The sequence below is a fragment of the Curcuma longa genome, chromosome 1 (genome assembly GCF_044706935.1).
Source record: "Curcuma longa cultivar G26 ecotype Majalengka, Jawa Barat chromosome 1, ITB_CL_G26_1.1, whole genome shotgun sequence".
NCBI lineage: Eukaryota > Viridiplantae > Streptophyta > Magnoliopsida > Zingiberales > Zingiberaceae > Curcuma > Curcuma longa.
In genome coordinates, this window is record NC_133861.1 from 8,379,494 (window position 1) to 8,404,182 (window position 24,689).

General features: G+C 33.3%; 2 protein-coding genes across 3 annotated transcripts; both read left to right on the plus strand.

Annotated features, from left to right (window-relative positions):
• Positions 1 to 470: 470 nt before the first annotated feature.
• Positions 471 to 7,608, plus strand: LOC141841663 (uncharacterized). The gene is made up of 9 exons (XM_074729844.1): positions 471 to 816; positions 1,322 to 1,368; positions 1,438 to 1,540; positions 2,187 to 2,273; positions 2,539 to 2,622; positions 3,086 to 3,139; positions 7,019 to 7,099; positions 7,246 to 7,291; positions 7,383 to 7,608. Exons 1-9 carry the CDS (start codon positions 550 to 552, stop codon positions 7,457 to 7,459), a joined length of 846 nt encoding a protein of 281 aa, XP_074585945.1. The 5' UTR covers positions 471 to 549; the 3' UTR covers positions 7,460 to 7,608.
• A 731-nt stretch (positions 7,609 to 8,339) lies between these two features.
• Positions 8,340 to 24,245, plus strand: LOC141832141 (uncharacterized). 2 transcript variants are annotated; one of them, XM_074719631.1, is made up of 12 exons: positions 8,340 to 8,470; positions 8,613 to 8,711; positions 10,229 to 10,313; positions 11,373 to 11,442; positions 12,212 to 12,272; positions 12,351 to 12,404; positions 15,149 to 15,305; positions 15,390 to 15,486; positions 19,814 to 19,923; positions 21,760 to 21,866; positions 23,315 to 23,425; positions 23,942 to 24,245. In XM_074719631.1, exons 1-12 carry the CDS (start codon positions 8,381 to 8,383, stop codon positions 24,056 to 24,058), a joined length of 1,158 nt encoding a protein of 385 aa, XP_074575732.1. In that variant the 5' UTR covers positions 8,340 to 8,380; the 3' UTR covers positions 24,059 to 24,245. The 2 variants fall into 2 exon arrangements, with proteins under 2 accessions (XP_074575732.1, XP_074575739.1); XM_074719638.1 differs by having other exon boundaries at positions 15,149 to 15,302.
• The last annotated feature ends 444 nt before the right edge of the window (positions 24,246 to 24,689 follow it).

A 24,689-nucleotide genomic window follows, 5' to 3' on the forward strand; every position in this document is an offset into this window, starting at 1 on the left:
GATTTAGATTTCTAAACTGAAGTATTTTAGTTATTTTTAAAAAAATCAAATCGATAAACTATATCGTACATATTTTATCGAATCGATAAATTGTATCATATCCACCCCTAACGAACATATAATTAATTACTCAATTTAAATGGACGATATAAATTTAGTAAAAAAAAGTTCAACTGGCTTCTACATCCTCATAATCTCTTAGATTGTTTGATTTGATTTTCTTCACTTTTATATCTTTTAGAAAATGAAATTTATAAGTTGGAAGTGCAAATAAAATTAATATTTAAAATTAAATTCTAAAATATATTAAAATTTGTTAGAAAGTGAATAATGCAATAATTTTTGTAATTATTAATAATTTTGTTTTATTTTCTACAAATAATAATAATAATAATAATAATAATAAAAATCAGCTCTCACATTACCCTCCACCGCTTCCCACAGCTTGCTACATCCGCTCGTTTCCTTGGATTACTTTGCCAACGGATACATATCCCCGGGAAGGGGGGCGAGGACTGAGCGGAAGCCACGTCGCATCCACACCGCACCATGTTCATCGCGCGCGCGGCGGCCTCACCGGCGGCGGCTTGCTCGCTCCCTCGCTTTGGCTCTCAACCCGCCGAGGTTGCCATATCCCACCCCAGACTACTCTCCTCCAACTGGCGGCCGCCCGTGGGACGGCCCCTCCTTCCCACACACGGACGATTCTGCTACAGGAGGCTCGTGCTCGTTGCGAGTGCCGCTGATTCCACTCAACCGTCCTCCGCCGCCGCTGCCAAAACAATCGTTCCCGACAGTGGTTTCTCCCTCTCCAAGGTTCAGTATTCGATCTACTTCTTGGCTTTCTGATAAGAACAGTTTACTTCGTGGATAGGGTTGCGAGATTTTTAGTTTCTTCGAGACACCGCTGAGGCTGGAGACTGCTGGAGGTTATGTGATGAATTGGTGACATTGATACGTGACGACGCGCTTTCTGTTTTTTAATGCGCTAGCACTTAGCTTTGCATATAGTAGATTTGGAGTTCTTTTGTTTTCCATGTCATTACCAGATTTTTTTTTAAATTAAAATCAAGTAAGAGTTTTTTTTCTTCAATAACATTGCTTAGTCTTGCTGTTCAGTTTGCATGCATTCGATACTTTGGTGATGATTTGCATTGTTTTCCCCCCTATTTCTGCAATATTTATTTGTTCTCTTCGGTTAACTTAGGATATACTTAGATAGTTCAGTTGGTTATACTTTTGGATGGTAATCTTTGAATTCACTTTCCTTTCCATGTACTTCATTTTTTTCTTTATTGAAACTTTTATTCTTTTCCAATAGGTCTCTTTCGGTGTTATTGGTTTGGCTGTAGGTGGTAGTCTTCTCTCGTAAGTTATTTTATTGATAGCTAAGCACGCATTTTGATGTTCATAACTTATGGCTTTTCTTTTCTCTAGATACGGATTTGGTGCATATTTCACTATTTTCCCTGGCTCAGAGTGGTCTGCTATAATACTTACATATGGATTTCCTTTGACAATCATTGGTATGGCATTGAAGGTAACTTCTTTCAGTCAGTTTGCTGTTTTCTGGATCCCAATAGTAACTGGTTAAGACATATGATGAAATTACTATTATCTGGACATTCATATATGGGTGTATGTATTTAGAACAGACATCAGGTTGGATCATTCTCCAAATAGGTTATGACACCTGAAATTGGAAGAGAAAAAAAACCTTTTTTAGAAAAAGAATACCAATATTAACCAGATCTGGTTTACTTAGATTGAGTTACTCCAGGGAGATTCAAGCAGTATTTCATATTCAGCATTGGAAAAATCTACATTAGTAGATTTCATGCTTGTGATAAAAAATATTCATACATAAAACCGTTGAATTATTTGCAGTCCTTTCAAGAATAACTAATATTGCTTCATGATTCTTTAAAGTGAGCTATGGAGATGCAAATTCCTTATTTTGTTGGTTAAAGAATATTCTACTTTGCAAGATTATGCCTGATCACTTCACTCTATTGAGACCCATGAAGCCTATTTTGAGAAATTATAATTATAGCTCATAATTCAATCTGTTACTATAAAGGAAGAATGGTTTTAGTGTTGGTTTTGTGGCTATTACAAAGCTCATGTCATGATGATTGAACATGCTCAACGTATTTAACTTTTCTTAATTGTTATCGCATGAGCAGTATGCAGAGCTCAAACCAGTGCCATGTATTACTTACAGTGATGCAGAGGCCTTGAGGGAAAAATGTGCTACTCCTATTCTTAAGCAGGTAATGTTCTGAAGCTAGTATATTTTTTTAATCTATTACTCATTTCTGATTGAACTCTATCTATTAAATGCAATTAAAACATAAAAGTGATCACCATATATATATATATATATATATATATATATTGCATGAGTTAAATGAAGGGAAAGATCTAGTGGCCAACCTCAAATAGTTAGGAGTTTGGACTAAACTGTTCAATGATGATTTTTGAAGAATATCCATTTATCCAATAAGAAGGTTGTTTGTATCTCCTCTTTTATTATAGGTAAGGAGTGATGTTACACGATTTCGTTATGGTGATGAGCAACACTTGGATGAGGCATTGAAAAGGATTTTCCAATATGGCCTGGTATTTTTCTGGCTTATTATCAGTTTTGCACATGCTGTTGGTTTACATGAAGATATTGGTTTTGTATCCAAATATTGACATATTTGATTGTATTGGATTCTTTTTCTATTTTCTAAGGAGATATATGATTATGTTTGGTTCAATGTTACATTGAAATGCTGAAAACGCTAGAAGGAAATTCTGCATATATCTTATAGTATGAATATTGTCTTCTTTACTAATATGTGTTGCATTTTCTAAATTTTTATTCTTCACTCGGCTTGGAGATTTCTTGTTCTACATTTTGTTATTTTTCTTATTGTGGAACAGAAAATCATTATTGATAAGTTACTTGTATGCGAATTTTGCAATTCCAAGTATGGGAGCAGCCATTGAAATCAATAAATCATACTGGTCTCTGGCCTTTCTTTTTTATTTGCTTAAGTTAGCTAATATATATTATTTTTTCATTGATACTCTCCAGGGTGGTGGGATCTCACGACGAAGTGCACCAATCTTGCAGATGATACGTGAAGAAGTATGTGATTACCATATCATTGCAAGTTATTTTACGAATTTAATACGATATATCATCCTTTTAATCTATAATGGTTACCTCATGACATCAGTATCTTGAGTATCTTAAAGAGTTCATCAGTATGATTAGCGAGTTGTTTTGATTTAGTGCAACATTGTAATGTTGTAAACTTGGAACTCGATATTATTCTGAATTATACTATTTAATCAACCCCTTGTTTCAAACTACATAAATACTTGAGAACGGGGATTGAAATTTCTAGCCGTTTTGCTTGAAACCTGCGAAATTTTTCGTTCCACCAGTGAACCGGCACCGAGCATAGTGTTCTGGCCGGGATGAGGCGTCGGTCGAGTCCGGCGACACCTCCGGAGGCGTCGTGGGCTGCGCGTGCCCTAGTCGAGTGGCCTGCGTGTGCCCCGTTGCGGTCGCACAAAATTTTTTAAAACTAGGTTTTAAATAGTAGTTTTAATAATCAACTCCTAGTTATAGTTGGGATAATTTAAATAGGCTTAATTAAAACCTCTTAAAATTATCCTATTATTTTAAAAAAAAATATTTTATTTTTATTTTTAAATATTTAGATAAAATTTTTATTTTTAGTTAATATATTTTATATTTTAAAAATATCGAAATTATACCAGCACAACACGATATGGTACTGAAACTATATCGTTCCGGTTCGGGACCGAAACCGTGTCACGGCTCGATATTTGAAATCTTGCTCGAGAATGTGACAATAGAAGGCCAATCTTTTACTATCGAGCAATATATATAAGCAATTATACATTTTCCACATTTGGAAATTGTCGAATTCTTTTGCTAGTCAACCTTGGTGTGAGCAAATGTAGTCCCAAATGGTCCATATATAATTGTCATTACTTAAATGATTCTCTTCTTGCATTAAAGATGAATGCAATAGGGTACTAGTGGATGATGAGGAAATAAAAAAGCGATGGAAGAGATATTTTCATCAACTTTTTAATGAAGGTTTAAGCGATCAACTTAACTTAGGTAATTTAAGTAGGTTAGAGGAGTATAGAAAATTAAAATTTTATCGTAAAATTTAAACTTTAGAAGTAAAACAGGTTTTAAATGGGATGCAAAATAAAAAAAGTAGTTGGACTAGATGATATTTCAACAGAGGTATAGAAGTGTCTAGGGAAATAAGGTATTGAATGACTTACGAAGTTATCCAATTTGATATTGAAAGAAAAAAATATTTGATCAGTGGAGGTTAAGTACTCTAGTCCCCTTATATAAAAACAGAATATATGAATTTTAAAGTTAGCAATATTAGACATAATAAGGTAATTATTAAAATAGAAGATGTAGAGTTATTTATAATTGAGAGCTTTATGTATTTAGAATCATTTTTGCAAAAGGATAGAGGGGTTAAGAGATGTCTTACATAGAATATAAATAAAATGATTGAAAAAGAAGGAGAGTATTAAACATTCTTTGTGATCGTAAAATACCTCAAATTTAAAAGGAAATTTCACAAAATAACGGTTAGAATTGCTATATTATATGAAGCTGAATGTTGGGCTATGACTCGAGCACACAAGCAGAAGATGAGAGTCATAGAGATGAAGATGTTAAGGTGGATGTACTGACATATGAGGATGAACATGATAAGAAATAAGAACATTAAGAGAAAGTAGGGTTGCACCTATTGAGGGAAAACTCTAAAAGACATTTAAGATGGTACAGACATGTATTTAGACAACCATTAAATGCTCTAGTTAGGTGATGTATAACTATGACAAATATACATATTAAACGAGGAAGAGGAAAATCAAAGAATCAAAAGAAATTGATGTTCAAACAACTACCTAGTGATGGAGGAAACTTTAACATTTAACAGATTGGTCTAGATTGATCAAATGAGAGTGTGAGCACGCACATGAGCATGGTCGGTGCGAATACATGAACACTAAGTTGAGCATGTATGGATGTTACTCCCCATGGGATAAACAAATATGCACAAAGAATATATGTGAAGATGAGTTTGTCACAATCCAATTGGGCTAACAAAATTGAGACTTTCAACACTAATTTTGGTTGTAAATTAGGACTGAATTGAGGGGCTGATTTAATTAGGCTCTAATGGGAGCTTGATTGAGCCCAATCAATTAATCAACATTATTCAAACAGGAGAAAAACTGCAGCCGAGGAGTGAGGAATGACATTCCTCTACCACTAGTTCAATATTTTCATAGTGTCATTTGACATGTTTAAACATCCATTTGGTGGTTTAAATGAAGGGGCATTTCACTCTTTGACCATGCCCTTACAACCCTTGGTATATGCCTTCCACCCCTTAAAGACACCCTTTAACCACTATATAACAACTTCATTCCTCCATTCCAAGTTAGTCAACTCTCAAGTGATCATCTTCCTCTTGAGTTCTTCTCCTCCATTTTTGAAAGTTTGTCAAAATTCAAAATTTGGAATGCTCCTATCTTCGAGTTCGAGTTGAAGGTCACTATATCTTTGGAGACAATTGTTGATAAACCGTAAATACCTAGGTGGAGCAATATCATCTTAAAGAGAAAGATTTCGACACTTACCTTGATCTTACAAGTGCCCAAAAGCATGTGTCAGTCATCCAAAAGGGATGCCTTGATGATTAACAAATATAGATTAGTCACGACTAACTAGAAGGGGTATGTCGACCAACTTGAAAGGGTGTGTCTACTAATTACTTGTCCTGACCCATATGACCATTCTAATGATCTTGTTGTATTGAGCTGCCGACAAGATGATGACCTCACTGTTCAACCATTGAAAAGCTACATCGACAAGCATTTTCAGCAACATGATTTGGTTGACATGTCGATAAGAATGAAGTAAGGGAAGAGGATTAGGTCGTGGAGGGGATGAACAAGATGAGTTGCCTCCTTTCTGCTGAAGAAGTCATAGGGCACAAGGTTGGCATGGGACAAAGTCACACGATGATGGGGAGTGTTGTCCATGATTTTGAGGGAAAAGGGGGTGGAGTAGTCGGTGAAGTAAGCAGAGGAACAGGACAATAGGAAGAAACATTTTTTGGGAAATATGTCTATCATTAGGAAATTTTAGTTTAGCCCCTATTTAGAAAAATGCATCACATGTAACAACATTCTGAATACCATAGTTTGATCTTAGAAACAAATATCCCTCATAGACTCCAATAAAAATAGTTAAGCTAAGAACAAAGCTTTTGTAAAAGTTGGATTAATTAGAACAATTTATTTGTTGATCCACTTTCTAGATAATGACTTACGATTGGAAGGTTATTAAAACATGTCTGTTTACAATCTTGGAGGTTGACAGAATACAAAATACAGGGAAGCTTATGTTCCTATAATGGATGATAATTGAATGCCATCAAAGTCATTTTTTTTCTTTCTAAAGAAATATTTACCTCAATTGCTGATGCAATACATGTTTAATGCAGCACCACTCTTGACCATCTCATGATGTAATTTGTCTATGGTTTAATTTTTTTGTAATAAAATATTCTCAGATGCTTGCTGGTAGATGCCAATGTCTGGTTGAGACAAGTTTTAGTACGGTCAGATGGATATTCTTGGAAATAGATTTTCATTTCCGTTTTCAAAGTAAAACAGTCACACTGTACTCTTGAACAAGTTTCAAACCGGCCTTTGGTATTTATCTTGTCCATGTAGTTCTTAGAAAAAACAAAGCCTAATGGTCTAGATGTTCATATTGCACCAGATATTCCAAATCGATATTGTTAATTCTGTGATATACTCTTAAGATTTCTTCTTTATCCAAACTTCAGCTAACAATGAAGCTGTGTTATTTCTTTGGTCACATTTCTTGCTTGTTTAATTGTTGCACTGCTTTGGTTTATTACTATTGCATCCCCTTTAGGTAACAGAAGATGGAAAATATTGCTTAGTTCTAGTGTTTGAAGCAAAAGCTTTGAAATTGTCTGATTTTGAACAAAGACAGGTATGCCACTCCTCTTTTTTTTTTTTTTTCATTTCCGTCTGTAATAAAGAGTAGCAAATTTAGGATTGACACAAGGAATTTTTCTATTATCATGGAGTGAAAGCTTTGTGAATTGCAACTCTCACTAAGTATTTACATTGCTTCAGGCAAAATTCACATCGTTCTTTGGACCAGGAATTGCTGCAGAAATTGGTGATTTTCTTCTGCTCTTTTGCACATTGTAAATTATTTTGGAATAAAAATTCAATTTCTCATCTCCCAATAACATAATGTACGACTTCAGGGAAAGGAGGAGAAGCTGATTTTTACGAAGTTCGCCTTATCTCACAAACGACTTCAGAACCAAGTTCGCAATCATAACTTTCCCTTAAAGCTACAGCAATAATACTGATGTAAATTTCTCATTTCACTCCGTTTCTTTCAAAATGCTTGTTTTTAGTGTGAATGTAAATGATGTGTAACAGATATAGTGCTGAAAAATTTGAAGTCATCAGTGAATTTATCTGATATTTTCTTCTTACCTTGTCAGTTTTATTTACCATAGCTATGAAAAGAACGAATGTATAATGATCTCGCTGCACTATGAAAAGATTGTCCCCTTGTACTCGAATCACCAAGTGTTTGTTCTCCCGGTTGTGATTGTTGTTGTTATAGCTGTAGTACATTTATTATTTATATCATTTGTTTTTGACCATCTTTGGAGTCATTGGTCAGCTTACAGTTCAATAGTGTTTTAAGCCCATATTTTTAACTTGCTTTTGATTTTCTCATTTATACTGGGATTCTTGAGAGATTAACCTGCTCCCCATTTTTTTAAACTATAATTACTATCATTTGTTATAGTAATTATAGTCGTAATTATTATAACTTATAATAATTATGATTATAATTACTAGAATATTAAATAAATTAGTACAGTAATATTAAAATAATTTCAATTAAATTGGAATGATTTTAATTAAATTTAGATAATTTGATCATCAAAATAAATTAAAAATATAAATAGATTTTGATGAATGATTTGATATTTTAAAATTTTAAAATTTCTTAAATATAACCTGTCGATAATTACAAACAAAAGTAGATTTATGAAAAAAGATAAAGTGATTTAAAAAAAATTAAACTTGGATGTACCTTTCAGTAATTTGATTTATTTTTTTACAACGATAAATCAAAAAGATCCACAGACTACAGAAGTCGACTAATGGCTCGATTTGTTAACGAAGCGTCCTGCGCTCGTCTCATTTGTGTCCGACCTAAAAAGCATCCTGTGCGGTTGCGATGACGGAGGGGTGGATTCGAGCAGCGGTCGAGGCCATCCACTCCTCCCCCACCCAGTCTGTCATCTACCTCTCCGGCGGCGCTTCCCAGGTCTCTCCTCTTTCGCCTCTTGTATTGTTCGCCTTGCTTTCTCTCTACATATGTCGACTTCTCGCTTTCCGTTGTTGCATTTGATTGGAGAATCATTGGATGTTTGAGTGTGGACTTTGATTGGATACCGCTGACGCAACAGGCGCTTGGATGGCTGATGTCCATGCCAGGGGCGTCCGCCACGGTTCTTGAAGTTGTTGTCCCCTACTCCAGGAAATCCATGATTCAACTGCTCGGAAAGGTGCGTCTGTTATCCTCACTTATGGGATTTCGATCTGTAATCACGGAAAAATTGGGAGATCATAGTGAAGTGTAGCTAACGAGACAAAACAACCATAACAATGTTCAAGATTTCTTAATATAAACTTACGGTTTTCAAGTTCAACTAAGATAAAAAAAGTTCATGTGTCAAAAATCTTAGCGAACTTGAGATGGACTCTAGCTTTTACTGAGTTCAACTAAAATCAACCTTATGCACATAATTTAGTTAAACTCAGATTAATAAATGAAAATGATTTTATTTAAAATGTCACTATTAATTTTTCTATCATTTTCTTTTTAAGTATGAGTAATGCATAATTTAAATGAAAAACATTTTCACTCATCTATGGAACTTTGATTATATATTAGATTTATACAATACTTTTAAATATTTAAGCAAACTTATGTTGTCATGATCATCAAGCCATGTTAGTCCAACTATTTGGACATGGATATTATTCCACCGATGAATTTTGTGGAAGAGAATATCATAAGTTATATTAGGATACTTTGAAGTACTTTTATTCGTATTATGACACTTTCAACTCTATTGGTTCAACATGTCTATGGATCTATTGATCATATCTGAACATGTTCATGCCATCTTAGCTTTTTTTTTTTTTTTTTTTTTATCATTTTTTAAAGTTACATCCAATAACTCTAGTTATTAGTACTTTACTGTTATCGTTTGTAATAATCCCTCACATGCATGTAAGGATTCTTACCTTTGCTATATTCTAATTTTGTTTGCATTCTTTCCTAATTGCCTTGAGTGGTCAATACTCAATAATATATAGTAATACTTCAATCTATTAATAATGTAACATTGGATAGTTAATTTACACATATAACTTAAATGGTCATATATTCTTGTTCATCAAGATTCCTCCGTATTATGTTCTTTTTTTTTTATTCTGAACAAAATTTTCATGCAAAACTCACTAGCTTTGCTCATGAATATTAACTATTTGCTGCAAGTTGTTTTCATGCATAACTTATTTGTTAATCTAGCTGCTAGGCTTATCCATTTAGGGTTCCAGACCATGTAATGGGTTCTTAACAAGACAAGTGTCAATGCTTGTTGATCTTTGAATGTTAATTTGTTCATTCTAATTTTGTGTTTACATCTTTGCAAGTGTAATGTTAATTAATGTTCATTCTAATTTTAAGCTAACATGATGAAGCCTATAAGCGTGAGTGGACCACACACACCATCTTCCTATAGGATTGGACCTCTGTTTTTTATAGATGACAATGTAATATTCCTTTTTCTTTCGAGAGCTGTCACAATGCTGAAAAATGAGAACTGCTATTAACATGGCATGATAATTTTTGTTTGTTGAAGTTAGGAACCGTGTCCTTATTCCCAAATTGAGTGGGCTTTTTGTGCATTCATTTATTTTGGAAAAAGATACTCACTTTCCATTCTTTTCCTCGATACAAATGCAGAACATGATAGGCATTTTTATAGAGGCCACCTTTGTATCTTTTTTGTAGACTCCTACACAATTTGCTAGCCTCCAGACAGCAGAGGAAATGGCCTTGTCAGCATACAATCGTGCTTTAAAGCTTTCAAGACCAGGTTCATACAAAGAATAGACTAAATACACCTATATGTTGCTATGTGATTCTTAATCTTGTGGTGCATATTTTTATTCTTCAAGTTTTCAGTTTTTACTTTTACTGGTGCCAAGTTGCAATCAGAACCAGTTGAGCTACTAGAATTAGGCAGAATTAAATACCCAGGTATATTGATTTGTATGTCACTTGGCTTCACAAAAATAAATGAAACTTTATTTAACTGATGTGCACATAAATTGAGCAACATATGGGAACATGGTTGCCAACCTACAGGAGGAGAAGGTGGCCTCTGGTGAAGCATCTTTAGGTTGTGTTTCCTTTGAGGAAAATAAAGAAGAGGGAAGGGTAGGATGGAAAAATAAATATTTAGTTGTTTCCTTTGATTGGTGGAAAAATGAGGGAGAGAAAAATGTTAGAAAAACCTTGGCTGTTTTTCTTCCAAATGATTCTGTGTTAATTGAACTAAAAACTACTTTTGCCTCGTGTATGCTAATAGTGTCCTTGGAGCCCTCACCAATGCCTATTCTAGTTTGCTTCTTCTCCCAACTGTCGCTAGCTTTCATCTCTTCTCGCTCCGAGGAATCACAATCATGGTGTGGAAGAAGTCTGGATCATGCATCATAGACATAGAACCTGGATGTCATTAAGTTTAGATAATAGTCTTGATGTAATATTGAATATTGATACTACTCGAATAGGGATTCTTCAATGATATTAATTTGTTCTGCATAGGAACCTTTGAAGAGAGTTTAATGCTATCTTTTCGTTTGTTTAGAACTTTGTCGTAGACATTTCTTTTTGTGTTCCTAGATCTCTCTCTCTCTCTCTCTCTCTCTCTCTCTCTCTCTCGTCAATCTACATCGAAAGATCGACGGCGGTTCCTTGGAAATGTTACCACAATGGAAATGATGTGAACTTTCTTTAAATAAATGCAATGAGCTTCTGCATGAGGTGTATTGGACAGCATAGTGACTACTTCACTGTTATAACCATGCTTATTGATGGCCATGTGAATGTTCTCTTGTTACTAACATAATTTGATCCAAATCTGAAATTACAGGTTTGCCAGTTTTGGGTGTTGGGTTTTCTGGGTCTTTGGCTACTACATACTCAAAGCAGGGTGACCACAGGTATCCTTTGAAATTTCACACACACTATAATAAAATAGAATGAATTTTATTAAACTCAATTGTGATCTCATCAATTACACTTAGTATCTATTTGATTTAAATAGTATTTTATTCATCCTTATTACATATTCGATAAAAAAAGTATTGACAAATAAAATATATCAAATCTGTGTCATTGATTACATGCAATCAGGTTAGAATGATGTGATGTCAATGTTTATACATAATTTCCTAGCAAATTTAATGAATGGATAGATTGCTAGAGATTTAAATAGTTCGGATAAATTTGTTAAAATTGAATGGTGGGATAGATCATAGATTGGTTAAAGGTGGTAAAGGTTAGCATATGAAAATTGATTATAAATTAAATTGTATAATTTTGTGGTTGAGTTCTATCCAGGTTAACAGATATTATGTCATTGTGATTTGGTCTATGAGTATGTTCCTTCTCCCTAACCTAGTATAAGTAAACATATTTCTTAATATTAGCTGAATAAGTTAAATTGCACATGTTAACTCTTTGAAGATCTTGCATCTTACAATGTTTTTCATATGCTAGGAAGCGGTATGATTGTTATCTGTTTGATTTTCTGTTGTTACAATAGGCAGTTATGAAGTTCATCCATGATGTTATACCCAATTAGATGCACAAACATGATTTTGTACCTCGGCAGAAAATAAAAATGTTAATTTTGGAATACTAGGTTAGAGATTAAACATATTGCCTTTCTATAGTTTTTGCATACCTGATCTATCAAAGTTCTTGTAGGTTTTATATGTCAACACGAACATTCGATTGTCTTTGGACATCAAGTGTGACTTTAAATAAAGTATTCTCTTAAAACTTATGCCCATATATTTAATAGATTATTCTTTGTTCTAGGCCGCTAATGTTATATATTTATTAGGGTTTGCGGACTCGAGAAGAAGAGGATAGAGTTTCTAGTCATTTATTGTTGAAGGTACTTTAACTTTGTCATGCATATAAAGTTTTTGATTACATAAAGTATAACAGAGTTACTTTGCCTACTTCCATTTATTATACTTTTAAGATGCTTTTCTGAAGGTGATTTGTTTTTTTTTTTTAAATTGTAGATTATTTTGACTGCAGAATGGTACAAGTTTAACGTAGGACAAGTCTTATGACTCAATTTTTGTTGGCAGAAATGGAAAAAATGCAAAAGACAAAAGTAACAGGGAACTGAGGAAAGGAGTAAGAAAATCAGATTATTAAGGAATTAATTAGCAATGAAAACACAAGAAAGAGCAACGCCAGCATCCGCTATATTTAGGAGCATGAATGATGTTTTAGTCTGTCTTAACACTGAGTTGTTTCCATTTGGTTCAAAATGTCATTTCTCTTTAATTTTCTTGGGAATTGGGTTGCTGAGGTTGAACAAATTATGTAGAGAAGATTAATATAGGAAGTAGGCTTGTGTTCTCATAAATGGAGTTGTGAATTTAACAATTATGACAATTCTTTTATTCTTTCTTCTTTTATCTAATCTAAATCTCTTACTGATCCAAAGTACTTTGTTCTCTTTTTTCTACCCTTTATGTAATGCAAACTAGAAAGCCATCTCCATTTCTGTCAGTGTCTGCCTATGATTAAGTGCATTATTGTTGGTTGACACACTCACAAATCACAATGTATTGGATCTCCAATACTTGATAGGCTTATTACTAATGTGAATAAGTTCATGTGCAACTGTTCTTTTTTTTCTGATCGATTTCTTTCGTTTTCTTCTCAAGTTAAAAGGATAGGCTTACTATGATTTTTGATTCATGAGAATGTGTTACATTCTGTGCAAGCATTTTTTTTTTTTTGGATTTTTTTCTTGATGTGAAGACATAAGGTTTCCTTGATGGTATCTTATGGATGCAATTTGGTACATTTCTACTTCACTTTGATCAATGTGGTGCCATGTATGTGATCATGTCAGTTAGCTTTTGGCATATATTAGATTGTGGTACTGTGACAGAACCATGTTAGCATCGTGGACAATCATTCCATCCCTGTAATATGAGATATTATGTGGCATGCAATTTATTACACTTGAACATCCTGAGATTTAAATTGAGCACCACTATTGGTTTTATTTACCCATGAATCCATATGAAAAAATAAATTTTGTTAATTCATATAATATTTACTACTAGATTATGTTAACTAAGTTGCTCTGGTGATGCTATACATGCTACCTCCAATAGTTATGGGGTTTAACTTGGCATCAGACCTAAACCTTAGTTGTCTGGCCCTTTTTATTTGTAGCACTACACTCACCTGCTAGTCCCACTAGCCTTATCGCTACCATGTACTAGTCCATTTGAGTTAGTTCAGTCGGACATTATAGGACACAGTTTGTTTTTCCCAGGTTGGGTTTTTGTTATTTTGTTACTTGTATTCATGTTTTTTTTATTTGTCAGTTCAGGATCCTCAAAACATTTAAATTTCTTTCTCAAAAATATAAGTTCGTTGCCTCTCTCTATCAATAACCCTTTTGAACTGATGATGCTTTGCACACATGCATTGTATTTTCTCTTCATTTATACATCTCAGGGTATTGCCTTCCAAACAAGCAAACTTGTGTATATACTTTCTGACAAAATTAGGTGGCTAAATGCAAGAATCATCATCTGTTGGATGTTATCAACTCCTTGATGTTTCAGATACATATCTCTCTGTTTCAACATATGCTATCACCTCATATGTTCACTCTAAGACAAGTGCTAGTATGACCTTGATACAGTCTCAGCTAGTTTCACCTTCCTTGAGATGCCCCTTTCTTTATGTCCACTTCCATACCATTGCCTCTCTAGTAAAGATGTTCCATTGTGTCAATCACCCCAACTCTACTTACTCCACCTCCACAGCAGGTACATTGATGACATATCAGGTTTCTCCACTGGTAAAGATGCCTCTGCCATTGTTTCCTTGTCTGATGGTTCTAGACATCTTTCCACGCTTGTGCACTGTCTGACCTATGTCTTCCTTTTACACTTTGCAAGTGTCAGTTACCTGCCCATCATATTTTCTTCCACTTACTTTCACTCCCGCTGCAGTATCTTGCCATGTCTAAGTGTCTAAACTCTAAACCAGTTAGGAAGTTATCTTAATGGTGATAGAAAAACAGCAATGGTTTTTGAGATTGCTCCACCTTGATGGACATACTATGAATATATTTAGTCCTCCATCAGGTCCTTGCCTAGTGGCTTGTAGATGAGCTTAAACAATCAAGTTTAATCTGATGACTCAATTGATCACTATGCAAAGTTGGTGGCTAAAGGTTATATCCAAGTATTTGGTGTTGATTATTTTGCAACCTTTTCACCAGTAACAAGACTCTGCTCAATACAAATCCTTTTTATGAATTATCATTCAAGAGATTTATTTTTTTTATTTTCATCTTTTATGCATCTTGTACTTTTTTCCTACGTTTAACAATCCCATTAATATCTCTTGCCATGCTTCATTTCTAGAATTGCATAAAACGTATCATATACATTAACTTGTTATGCCTTCAAACTTTTTTTTGCCTTAATTTCGTTGCTTTATATCAAATTCAAGTTTTGTCATTTCTATAATTTTGCCAATCTTTAAACATGCTTTTTTGGAACATAATATAGCTTCAAAATTATTGATAGTCTTTCCTATAGTATACTTAATTTGCATCAATCCTGATTAAACAATACCTGATTTGGGAAGGCAATTTCAAATGCATGCAAAGTTCCTGCCACCTTTAAATCAGAATTGTATGAATCTGAAATACCCAGTGAATATGAAATGCGAATTAATGAGGATGAGGAGCTGCAACAAGTTATCGATGGGATTCTTTGTATGAAGAGATATGAATTTTCATGTGGTACCGTGAACTCAGATTAATCCTACATTATCAAACATAATGTATTTATACAATTTGAGATCTAACTGGCGTCTGTGTTTATAGACCGGAATGCTTCAACTTCAGATAGAATGATAATATTGTCAGGCTCCTTTAATCCATTGCATGATGGTCATTTGAGGCTTTTGGAGATTGCATCAAGGTATATGAAGTTGCTCAAGATTCCTGCTAGATTTGGATGCTCTATTCTTTATCATTCCTTAATCTCTCTATATTATGTAAATATTAGAATCTGTGCAACTCAAAGGAACCCACCTTTTTTTAGTCTCGTTAGAATATCTCATTTTCTGGAATTCCTCAATGGATTAAAAAATCAAAGGAAGGTTACAACAGAAAAACCAATTTGAATTTCATATTTTATATATCAGGATAATCTCTGAATCCCATCTTAACCTACCTTATGTTATTCGATAATGGATCCCTTTTTAATGGATTAGATAGAAGAAGTTAATCACATAAATTTAAAAATTTTATTTTCTAATCAATAAAAAGCTTTATTGTTTCTTCAATCTGCAAAAGGAATGAAGCATGGATCGAACTATGTTCAATATTATATATAATAGTGTTAGAGTTCTTGAAAAGGTAACTATGTTGGTTTCATATATGCAATTTATATAGATAGAATCTTTGAAAAGGACTTTCTTCCTAAGTATAAGAAAAAAGAGTCTGTGATTTGGTTCCACACTACTACTCATGGATATTTATTTTTGGGACATTTTTAATTATCAAGATGGCATTAAAGATGAATACAATATGGTACTAGTGAATGATGAGGAAATAAAAGAACGATGGAAGAGGTATTTTCATCAACTTTTTAATGAAGGTTTAGGTGACTAACTTAACTTAGGTAATTTAAATAGGATAGAGGAGTATAGAAATTTAAATTTTTATTTGAGAATTTAAACTTTAGAAGTAGAACAAACTTCAGAAGTAGAATGAAATTGGACCAGATGATATGTCTATAAAGGTACTGAAGTGCTTAAGGAATTAGGGTATTGAATGACTTATGAAGTTATTTAGTTTGATATTGAAAACGAAAAAAATATCGCATCAGTGAAGGGTAAGTACTCTAATTTCTTATATAAAATCAAAGGTGACGTATAAATTGTGTGACTTATAAGGGCATTAAGCTAATGAGTCATACCAATAAAACTTTGGGAAAGAGTTATAGAAAAAAGGCTAAGCAAGAAGACCTTGGCAATCGGAAATCAATTTGGATTCATGCTTGGAAGCAAGGTTTGAAATCTCGAGCCATTGTGTTCGATACTGGTGAAAATTTTTGTTTCACTAGCGGACCGACACAGGCACAGTGTTCCGGCCGGGATGGAGGCGTCACGCGGGTCCAGTGATGCCTCCGGAGTCGTCGTGCCTTGGTCGCAGGACCCGCGCGTGCACTGACTGCGATCATGCGGATTTTTTTTTAAACTTAGGTTTGAAAACTTAAGTTTTAATAATCAAATCCTAGCTATAGTTGGGGTAATTTAAATAGGCTTAATTAAAATCTCTTAAAATTATCCTATTATTTTTTTAAAAAATATTTTATTTTTTATTTATAATATTTAGATTAATTTTTTATTTAGTTAATATATTTTATATTTTAAAAATACTGAAACTATATCGGCATGGCACGATACGATACCAAAACTGTATCGTTACAGTCTGGGACCGAAACCGTAACACGGCTCGATATTTTAAACCTTGCCTGGATGGTTAATAGTAGAAGCTATACATCTTCTCGAACAACTAATTGAAAAATATCGAGAAAAAAAACAACTTACACATGATATTTGTTGACCTAGAAAAAGCTTATAACAAAGTTTCGAGAAAATTATATGGGGAATTCTAGAAAAAAAGGTATTAGTCTAGTGTAGATTGAAACAATTAAGGATATGTATGAGGATGTAATAACAAGAGTGAAGACTCTAGGCAAACAAATAAAAGCATTTTGTATAAAGATAGAGTTACATTAAGGATTAATTTTAATTCTCTATCTTTTTACACTAATCATGGATGAACTCACTTGGTACATCCAAGACACTTTACCATAGTGCATGTTGTGTGTAGATGATTTTGTTTTGATAGATGAGACACATAAGGGAATGCTAAGCTCGAATTTTGACGGGAAACATTATAAGTGAAAGGTTTTAAATTTAGTAGAGTAAAGACGAAATATTTGAAATTTAAGTTTAGCAATATTAAATGTAGTGAGACAATTGTTAAAACTCACCTGTAATTGAGATTATTAAGTATTTAGGATCTTTTTTGCAAAAGGATGGGAAGGTTGAGAGATGTCTTACATAAGATGGTTGAAATGAAAGAGAGTATTAGGTGTTTTTTGTTATTGTAAGGTCCCTCAAAATTTAAAAAGTTCTACAAAATGACTGTTTGACTTACTATGTTATATGAAGTGTGAATATAAGGTTGACTCGAGCACAAGAACAGAAGATGAGAGTTGTAGACATGAGGATGTTAAAGTGAATGTGTGGATAATCAAGGATGGAGGGGATAAGAAATGAGAATATTAGAGAGAAAGTTAGACAACCAATAAATGCTCCAGTTAGACTATGAAACTATAACAAATACACACATTAAACAAGAAAGAAGAATACTAAAAAAGACTTGGTTAGCAACGATAATATAGAATCAAATTTATTTAAATACAGATAATGGTATAGTAGTGGATAAAACCCAATGGTGCAGGAGGATCCATAGACCCCACATAGTGGGATAAGACTTGATTGTTGTTATTGTATTATTACTATCCTGGCTTTGTAGTTCTAGAGAAATGTGCTTTCACATTTTATTAACTCAAAATAGTTGATGAGAGTACAGGTAGGGGCAACAATTTGTGTCATATTATATTAATCGTGCCCATAAATAGGTTGTGTCGTTCAAGTCAATAAAAAAAACTATATGGGATAATATAAAATTAATTTTATTATGGGATAATATAAAATTAATTTTATTAGGTGTAAGGTTAACTGGACATATAAGTTATTTGACAAAAGTTATTAATGTCTTAAAAGTGAATTATCTTGGTAAATTGGTCAGTTCGTGTCACCCATTTTTATATTTGGGTCATGACGTCTCACTTTTGAGGTGTCTTTGTTAATTATGTTTTTGGGTTGTGTCGGGTTAGCTTGTGTTTTCAAGTTATGTTTAATATTGTCAGTTCTAGGTAAAGGTTCTTTTTTGAGGGTATCTCTGGGTACATATCTAGGGGTGTGGCCTACTAGGATGAGTTATTTGTATCATTCTAAATTTATTAGAATTTGTTTATTTTTTCCTTATGGAACATAAATATTGATATAAATGGGTAATAACTTCTATTCCACTTCCAGTTTCAATGACAAATAGGATTTGAGTCTCTATTTATTCTGGCAAAAGCAACAAAATATTCATTGTATATGGGCTTTTCCTAGTATTTTTTTTAAAAAAATAAAACTATGAGATTTTCAGTCAATTCATCTATTTCAACAAGTAAATGGAAGTTCTACCTTTCAAAAGCTGGTCTTGGACCCAAATGTCTTATGTATTAAGAAGACCTTCCCTTTATAAAGCTTATCTAGGAGGTGTCAGGCAAAAGTAGGGATTGTTCTGTTGTTTCTTTGAATAGTCATATTATTCTGTGATTTTTTATTAAATGAACTGAATTTTTTACAGGGTAAGTGATAAGCCAATGAAGCAATTCAATCTAAAATTTTTACCTTAAAAATCCTATCTACAATATGAACAACAAGAAGTTAAATTCAAATCATTTGGGGGCGGCTCTACTGATGACAATCCAATCATTGATTGAGCAATATATATCACGAGTAAGAGATGCAAGTTAGATATATTGATTAAGCTAGTTTGCTTAAGTAATTTTGAAGTAAAACAATATACTTAACTAGCAGATATTACTATTCGTTTGCTTGTCTGGGTCTGATTAGTATTATGGAAATTAAATTGGCATTTGTAATAATATTTAAGATGATTCAGACGTGCCTTATCCCATAGCCATGTAGCAATAAATACTTAAATAATTAAGTGGTTATTGAAAAAAAATTATTATGAATTGGAGCACCTTTAGGTCAAATGTTTGCATGATCCATTTTATATGCAGATGTTCAAACATGGTTGGTCTGTGATGACTAGTGTACATAAAAGAATACTACAGTTACATCCAAATCTTTTTAGTAGAAATACTACTAATATTGTGAAGAATATACTATCACTTGAGCAGTAGTACAACAACAACAATAAGCCTTTATCCTACTAAGTGTGGCTCACATTGTCCAACTGAGACATTTATTAGTCTCACATCACTTACGGAAACTAAAATTAAAAATTTAGAGATTTATATTTTATTTCTCATTGCCTGAAAAAGAACTAAACATCAAGTTATTTCAGGGTAACACCTTAGAAGTTGAAACTATTCAGCATTACTTTTTCATGATTAATCTATACTCTCTTGATTTCTGTTGCAGTATTTGTGGAAATGGATTTCCATGCTTTGAGATATCAGCAGTCAATGCTGACAAACCACCACTGTCTGTTGTTGAAATTAAAAGGCGGGTAGAACAATTTAGAAAAGCAGGTTTGTACTTGTTTTCTTTAGTTATTTTTGTACTACTATAGTTTTCTTGTGGAACATTTTTTCTAGCATTGCTTATCTACAATCAATGATATCTAAATTTTTTATGGTGCCTACTAGGTTAATGGGTAAGGGTTTTTATAGTTGTCAACAAGATCTTGAATTATTTCACATTTTCACCTATAGGTTTTGACTCCAGTATACACTAAAAAAGTGATATCTAGTTTTTTACTTTATAAAATCATAGCAGCATTATGTTAATTGTTATGATTCCAGTTTCAATTTCGTGTCTTTTGTCTCTAAATACTAAGTGATTCTAAGCATCCTGAAAAGCATTGGAAAATTATGCAGCTCCATAAATCTATTATCCAGATGTTTCATAAGTTGCATCTTATGATTTTACACAACAACAAGCAAATAAACAATGCACAAACAAACCCAACTATTTTTGGTTGACTACACGCTATCCGTCAGTTAGTTTTGATTTCAACTCAAAGGACTTTGCATTTTATCATGTGCAATCATGTGCAATGATTGTTTAATTATAAAAGCTGAATACTTAACTAATCAACAATAGTCAACTAATGAGATTAGATGCAGTTTTAGAGTACTGAATAAAATTGGAACCAGATAATCCAATTTTATTATTAACAATGCGATACTTTTCACAATTAGGATATAATAGATGGAAAATAATTATTTCTTACATTTATAAATAGCTGCTTAAGATAAAATGAGCCTAAATTCTGGCAAGGTCTGTTAAGCAGCCTTCCAAGTGGAATACAACATCACTAGTAGCTGTGATACTTGAATCTGCATTTCTTCTATGTTAAATTTTTTAGGCACATAATCTGATAGTAATGCAGTTTCCAACTGCTCCTGTGATACAAGATTTTGGGAACGTTGATGAGATTATATCTCTATGTTCTATAAGGTTGAAATATATCATTCTACTAAATTATCAAAACTTGATACTAAACTGACATGAAAAATCTTATTACATTTGAAATATAATGCCATGCCGGGATCAATATTGAATGCCTAGTGAATCTAACATGAGTGATCTCTACTGTGTCATTTGTGTCGATTGTGCCGATGTATATGATACTATGATGATACTCTATGCTTTCACACATGTCAAAATGAATTCAAGTGATATTTATTATTTTTTGCAATTTATTTCTCTAATATTCTAATTCAATTGTTATCTAATTGTTGTGTTCTTACTTTTAAAAGGAAACAAGACGTGTGAAAGTGAAAAAAAATTATAGGAGTATGACTTATATAAAGTTTTTGCAAGTGAAAGGATTGGAAACAACTTTTACATTATGACCTGAAGTAGCACTGTGCAACTCCACCAGTGAAGGAGCTTATTTGAGCTCTTCAATGACTTGGTACATCTCCGTAGAATCGTGACAATTCGTGAAACAACTTCTTGAGGGTTTTTGTCATAATGTGAACAACTTCTTGAGAACTGCACAAGGTTTGTGAGTGTTTTCTTCAACTTGTGAACAAGTTTGAAAGGGTTGAAGTCTTAAACAACTCCCATCGATTGGGGAAGCTGTATAATAACTTCTCCTATGCAGCTGCCTCTTCTTTTTTCCTCTTCTTCAACTCCTTCCTTCCACCACTTCTAGTAGTCTAATCCACCAATACCATGTAACCGTCTCATTCTGGCTGGCCACTGAAACTCTGGTTCAGAACAAAATTTTAAACCTTGGAATATCCCAAAGTCTAATGACTTAATATAATTCACATTCTTTTTTTAGATACTGGCATTCCTGCATCTTTCTTGCTGTAATCAACTAATTATTTATTTCTCTTGTTACCCTTACCCAGGCAAGAATGTGATTATCTCAAACCAACCATACTTCTACAAGAAAGCACAACTGTTTCCCGGGAGCACCTTTGTAATTGGTGCAGACACTGCAGTGAGGCTTATTAATGTAAGCATTTATAGTTGAACAAATTATATTTATGAAGTTTTTTTTGGCTTATTCTTGTAGTAATACTTGATGACCAAATATCATATAAGTAGCAGAATATCAAACAACACTTAGGCTGGACTTCATACAGGTGTAAACAGTGCCCCTTGTGCAACTTATATCAAGAGCCATGTAGATTGTTCCTAGTGTTGTTGTGCCCTAAGTGAGTCTCCCTGACCATGTTCAACTATGTATATCAAGAGCCATGATACAGGTGTAACCGCTTTTTTTTGGCTTGACATGACTCTCACAATGATAACATGATCTGTAATGCCTGTTCAGTGGGGATTAACTGTGTTGAAAGAAATCAACTTACTTAAGATACACAGTAGTTCCACAAATACCATTTTCAAAAGCTAAACATACTACATAGAAAATTCAAAGTGAAAACCCCAAACTGCATATAAGTAACTATGACTTGAATGCTTACATTATTGACAGTGTAAATAGAGAAGCATGAGATACAAAGTATATATGACTCCATCTGCATAATCAAAAGGACAAAAAGAGCTAAAGGACCCAAAATTCTCAAGAGCTGCGACGAATCTAAGTGCAGTCTCCTAGCAATGGTCAGGCCTCAAGCATCAAAATCATGAACACCTTTTTCTTATGGCCTTCTATCTGCTATCAAATGAGAGTCGAGGAGCAAAACTATATAGGCAAGCAACATGAGTGCAATGAATGGAACAATAATATGCAACTACACAATAATAATTAGGCAAACACATGCATGACCATTAAGAACACTATTATCATGAATGACTACAATGCAACCTTAATTTTAGGCCTAAATTTCCTAGGTCTGCTATTACATAAGAGCTTAATTTACTATTTGGTCCACCCAAAAGTCCAAGGACCTCATTAGCAATTAGATCATTCAATGTTACACTGTTTCATATGTCATCTTAAATGTGTATGAAGATTCACAGCAATAAGGCCATACATCCTACAACAGATTGAATGTAATCAACTAACGGACTATAAGAAGTTTTGACCCTGACCCATGTGCTGTTTCATTACACATATCTTAGTGAAAATGAAATTGTTCAGGAAGCTACAACTGTAGTAGTAGTATGCAAGGTTCCAAGACTTTCAGCATTAATATGCCCAAGGTGCTTTCTTCACTTTAACTTGAGGTCATTAGCAATGGCTTGTTGTTTTGATATACTTCAATGTAGAACATGGCAAAGTACACTAAGTGATAACTAGGAGAATGTCATCCTTAACTTTTTCTACAGTTTAGCAAAACAGAAGTTCCAATTTCAAATTAACCTTCTAACATCTGGGTTTTTTAAAGAGTAATTCTTTTTTTTTAAAAAAACATTCTTAAATGGTGCTGAGGTCCAGGATGATTTCCTTTTACAACAAGGCTAATTTGAGCACATAGTAAGCATGTGTTTTTTTTCTAGCCCAAATATTATAGTGGAGACTATAATAGAATGCTGGAGGTCCTTCTTGACTGCAAAAGTTTAGGGTGCACATTTCTAGTTGGTGGCCGCATGGTTGATGGAGTTTTCAAGGTATAAATCTCTTCCCTCTTTACTTAGCTATCATCAAGTAAATTTGTTCCTAACACTAGATTATATAATGTTCTAGAGAATTTTGATTTCATTTATTTATTTACAATAATTCTCACTGTCACACTTTCAGATATAAAAATGTTTCCACGTCTTGTAACTCATTGTCATGTAGGATGACTAATAAGCACACAATTGTTTGAAAGTTTTGTATTTTTTTTCTACAGAAGTATTAGTTTAATTTCCAGGAAAATGATTTTTAAAATCATTAGTTATTTAGTTTTTCAATGCTTTTTTTGTCGGTCAATCATAAATAATACTTTTGGTTAAAAATTAATATTATTGACAAAATATATTTCAACCCAAGAAAATGGTGATATTAGTATTTTACTTGATAATTTGGGATATTTTTGAAAACATTTTAACTTTTTATTAGTATGGCAATAGGAACTTGTGCATCTCAATGGGAATCAATTTAGTTTCTCGTAAAATGCAATCCTAACAATTACCATCATTCAGGTACTTGAAGATTTTGCTATCCCTGAAGAGTTGAAGAACATGTTTATCTCCATACCGCAGGATAAGTTTCGTGCAGATATTTCATCGACCGAGATAAGACAGAGTGGGAAAATCTGACCCACAGTTGTTGAGTTTGAGATCCAGCCATAAGTAGATTTGTGCTGAACATGAACAATGCACAGAACAGTGTGTAGAACATGAACAATGTGAGATGCAACCACATCTTTATACAAACATACAAATGAAAAACGTCAAAAAGTGGAGCGGGATTTCTATACAAGGATAGTTGGTTTATTATTATGAATTCTGTTTGAGGCAACCTTTCCATTACCACAGGCATTCATGAAAAGAACTGATTTATCTTACAGATGTTGCTGGACCGGGAGATGATCTTCAGAGGATTTCCATGTTTTGGAGGCATTAGCAAATCCCTGATGCTTCCTACATGTCAACAACCATGTTACTTTGAGGTCTATTTATGTATTTTTTTTTTTAAGGCTGGGTTAACTGATGATTTAGATCTTCCAGCAGAATGCCGAGCAACTCTTCTATTGGGCCGATGTCATTTTAACCAAATAACCCATTTAGATCTTCCGGTCCATCACTATTATGATATGTTCTGAGGGCATGTATTCTAAATTTAGCCATATAATTTTAAATTTAATTGCAGTCAATATCATTAGTCCAAACATCTCATTCTCTTTCAATTTTACCTAAAATTTGACCAAATTTAATAAAGTCATTTATA

Bases quoted from the DNA above. Each gene is read 5' to 3' on its own strand.
- LOC141841663 (XM_074729844.1), top strand. From the start codon at position 550: ATGTTCATCGCGCGCGCGGCGGCCTCACCGGCGGCGGCTTGCTCGCTC. The intron at 1,369-1,437 runs GTAAGTTATTTT...TCTTTTCTCTAG, and splicing joins GTAGGTGGTAGTCTTCTCTC to ATACGGATTTGGTGCATATT. The intron at 7,100-7,245 runs GTATGCCACTCC...ACATTGCTTCAG, and splicing joins CTGATTTTGAACAAAGACAG to GCAAAATTCACATCGTTCTT.
- LOC141832141 (XM_074719631.1), top strand. From the start codon at position 8,381: ATGACGGAGGGGTGGATTCGAGCAGCGGTCGAGGCCATCCACTCCTCC. The intron at 8,712-10,228 runs GTGCGTCTGTTA...TCTTTTTTGTAG, and splicing joins TGATTCAACTGCTCGGAAAG to ACTCCTACACAATTTGCTAG. The intron at 19,924-21,759 runs GTTTGTACTTGT...ACCCTTACCCAG, and splicing joins AGAACAATTTAGAAAAGCAG to GCAAGAATGTGATTATCTCA.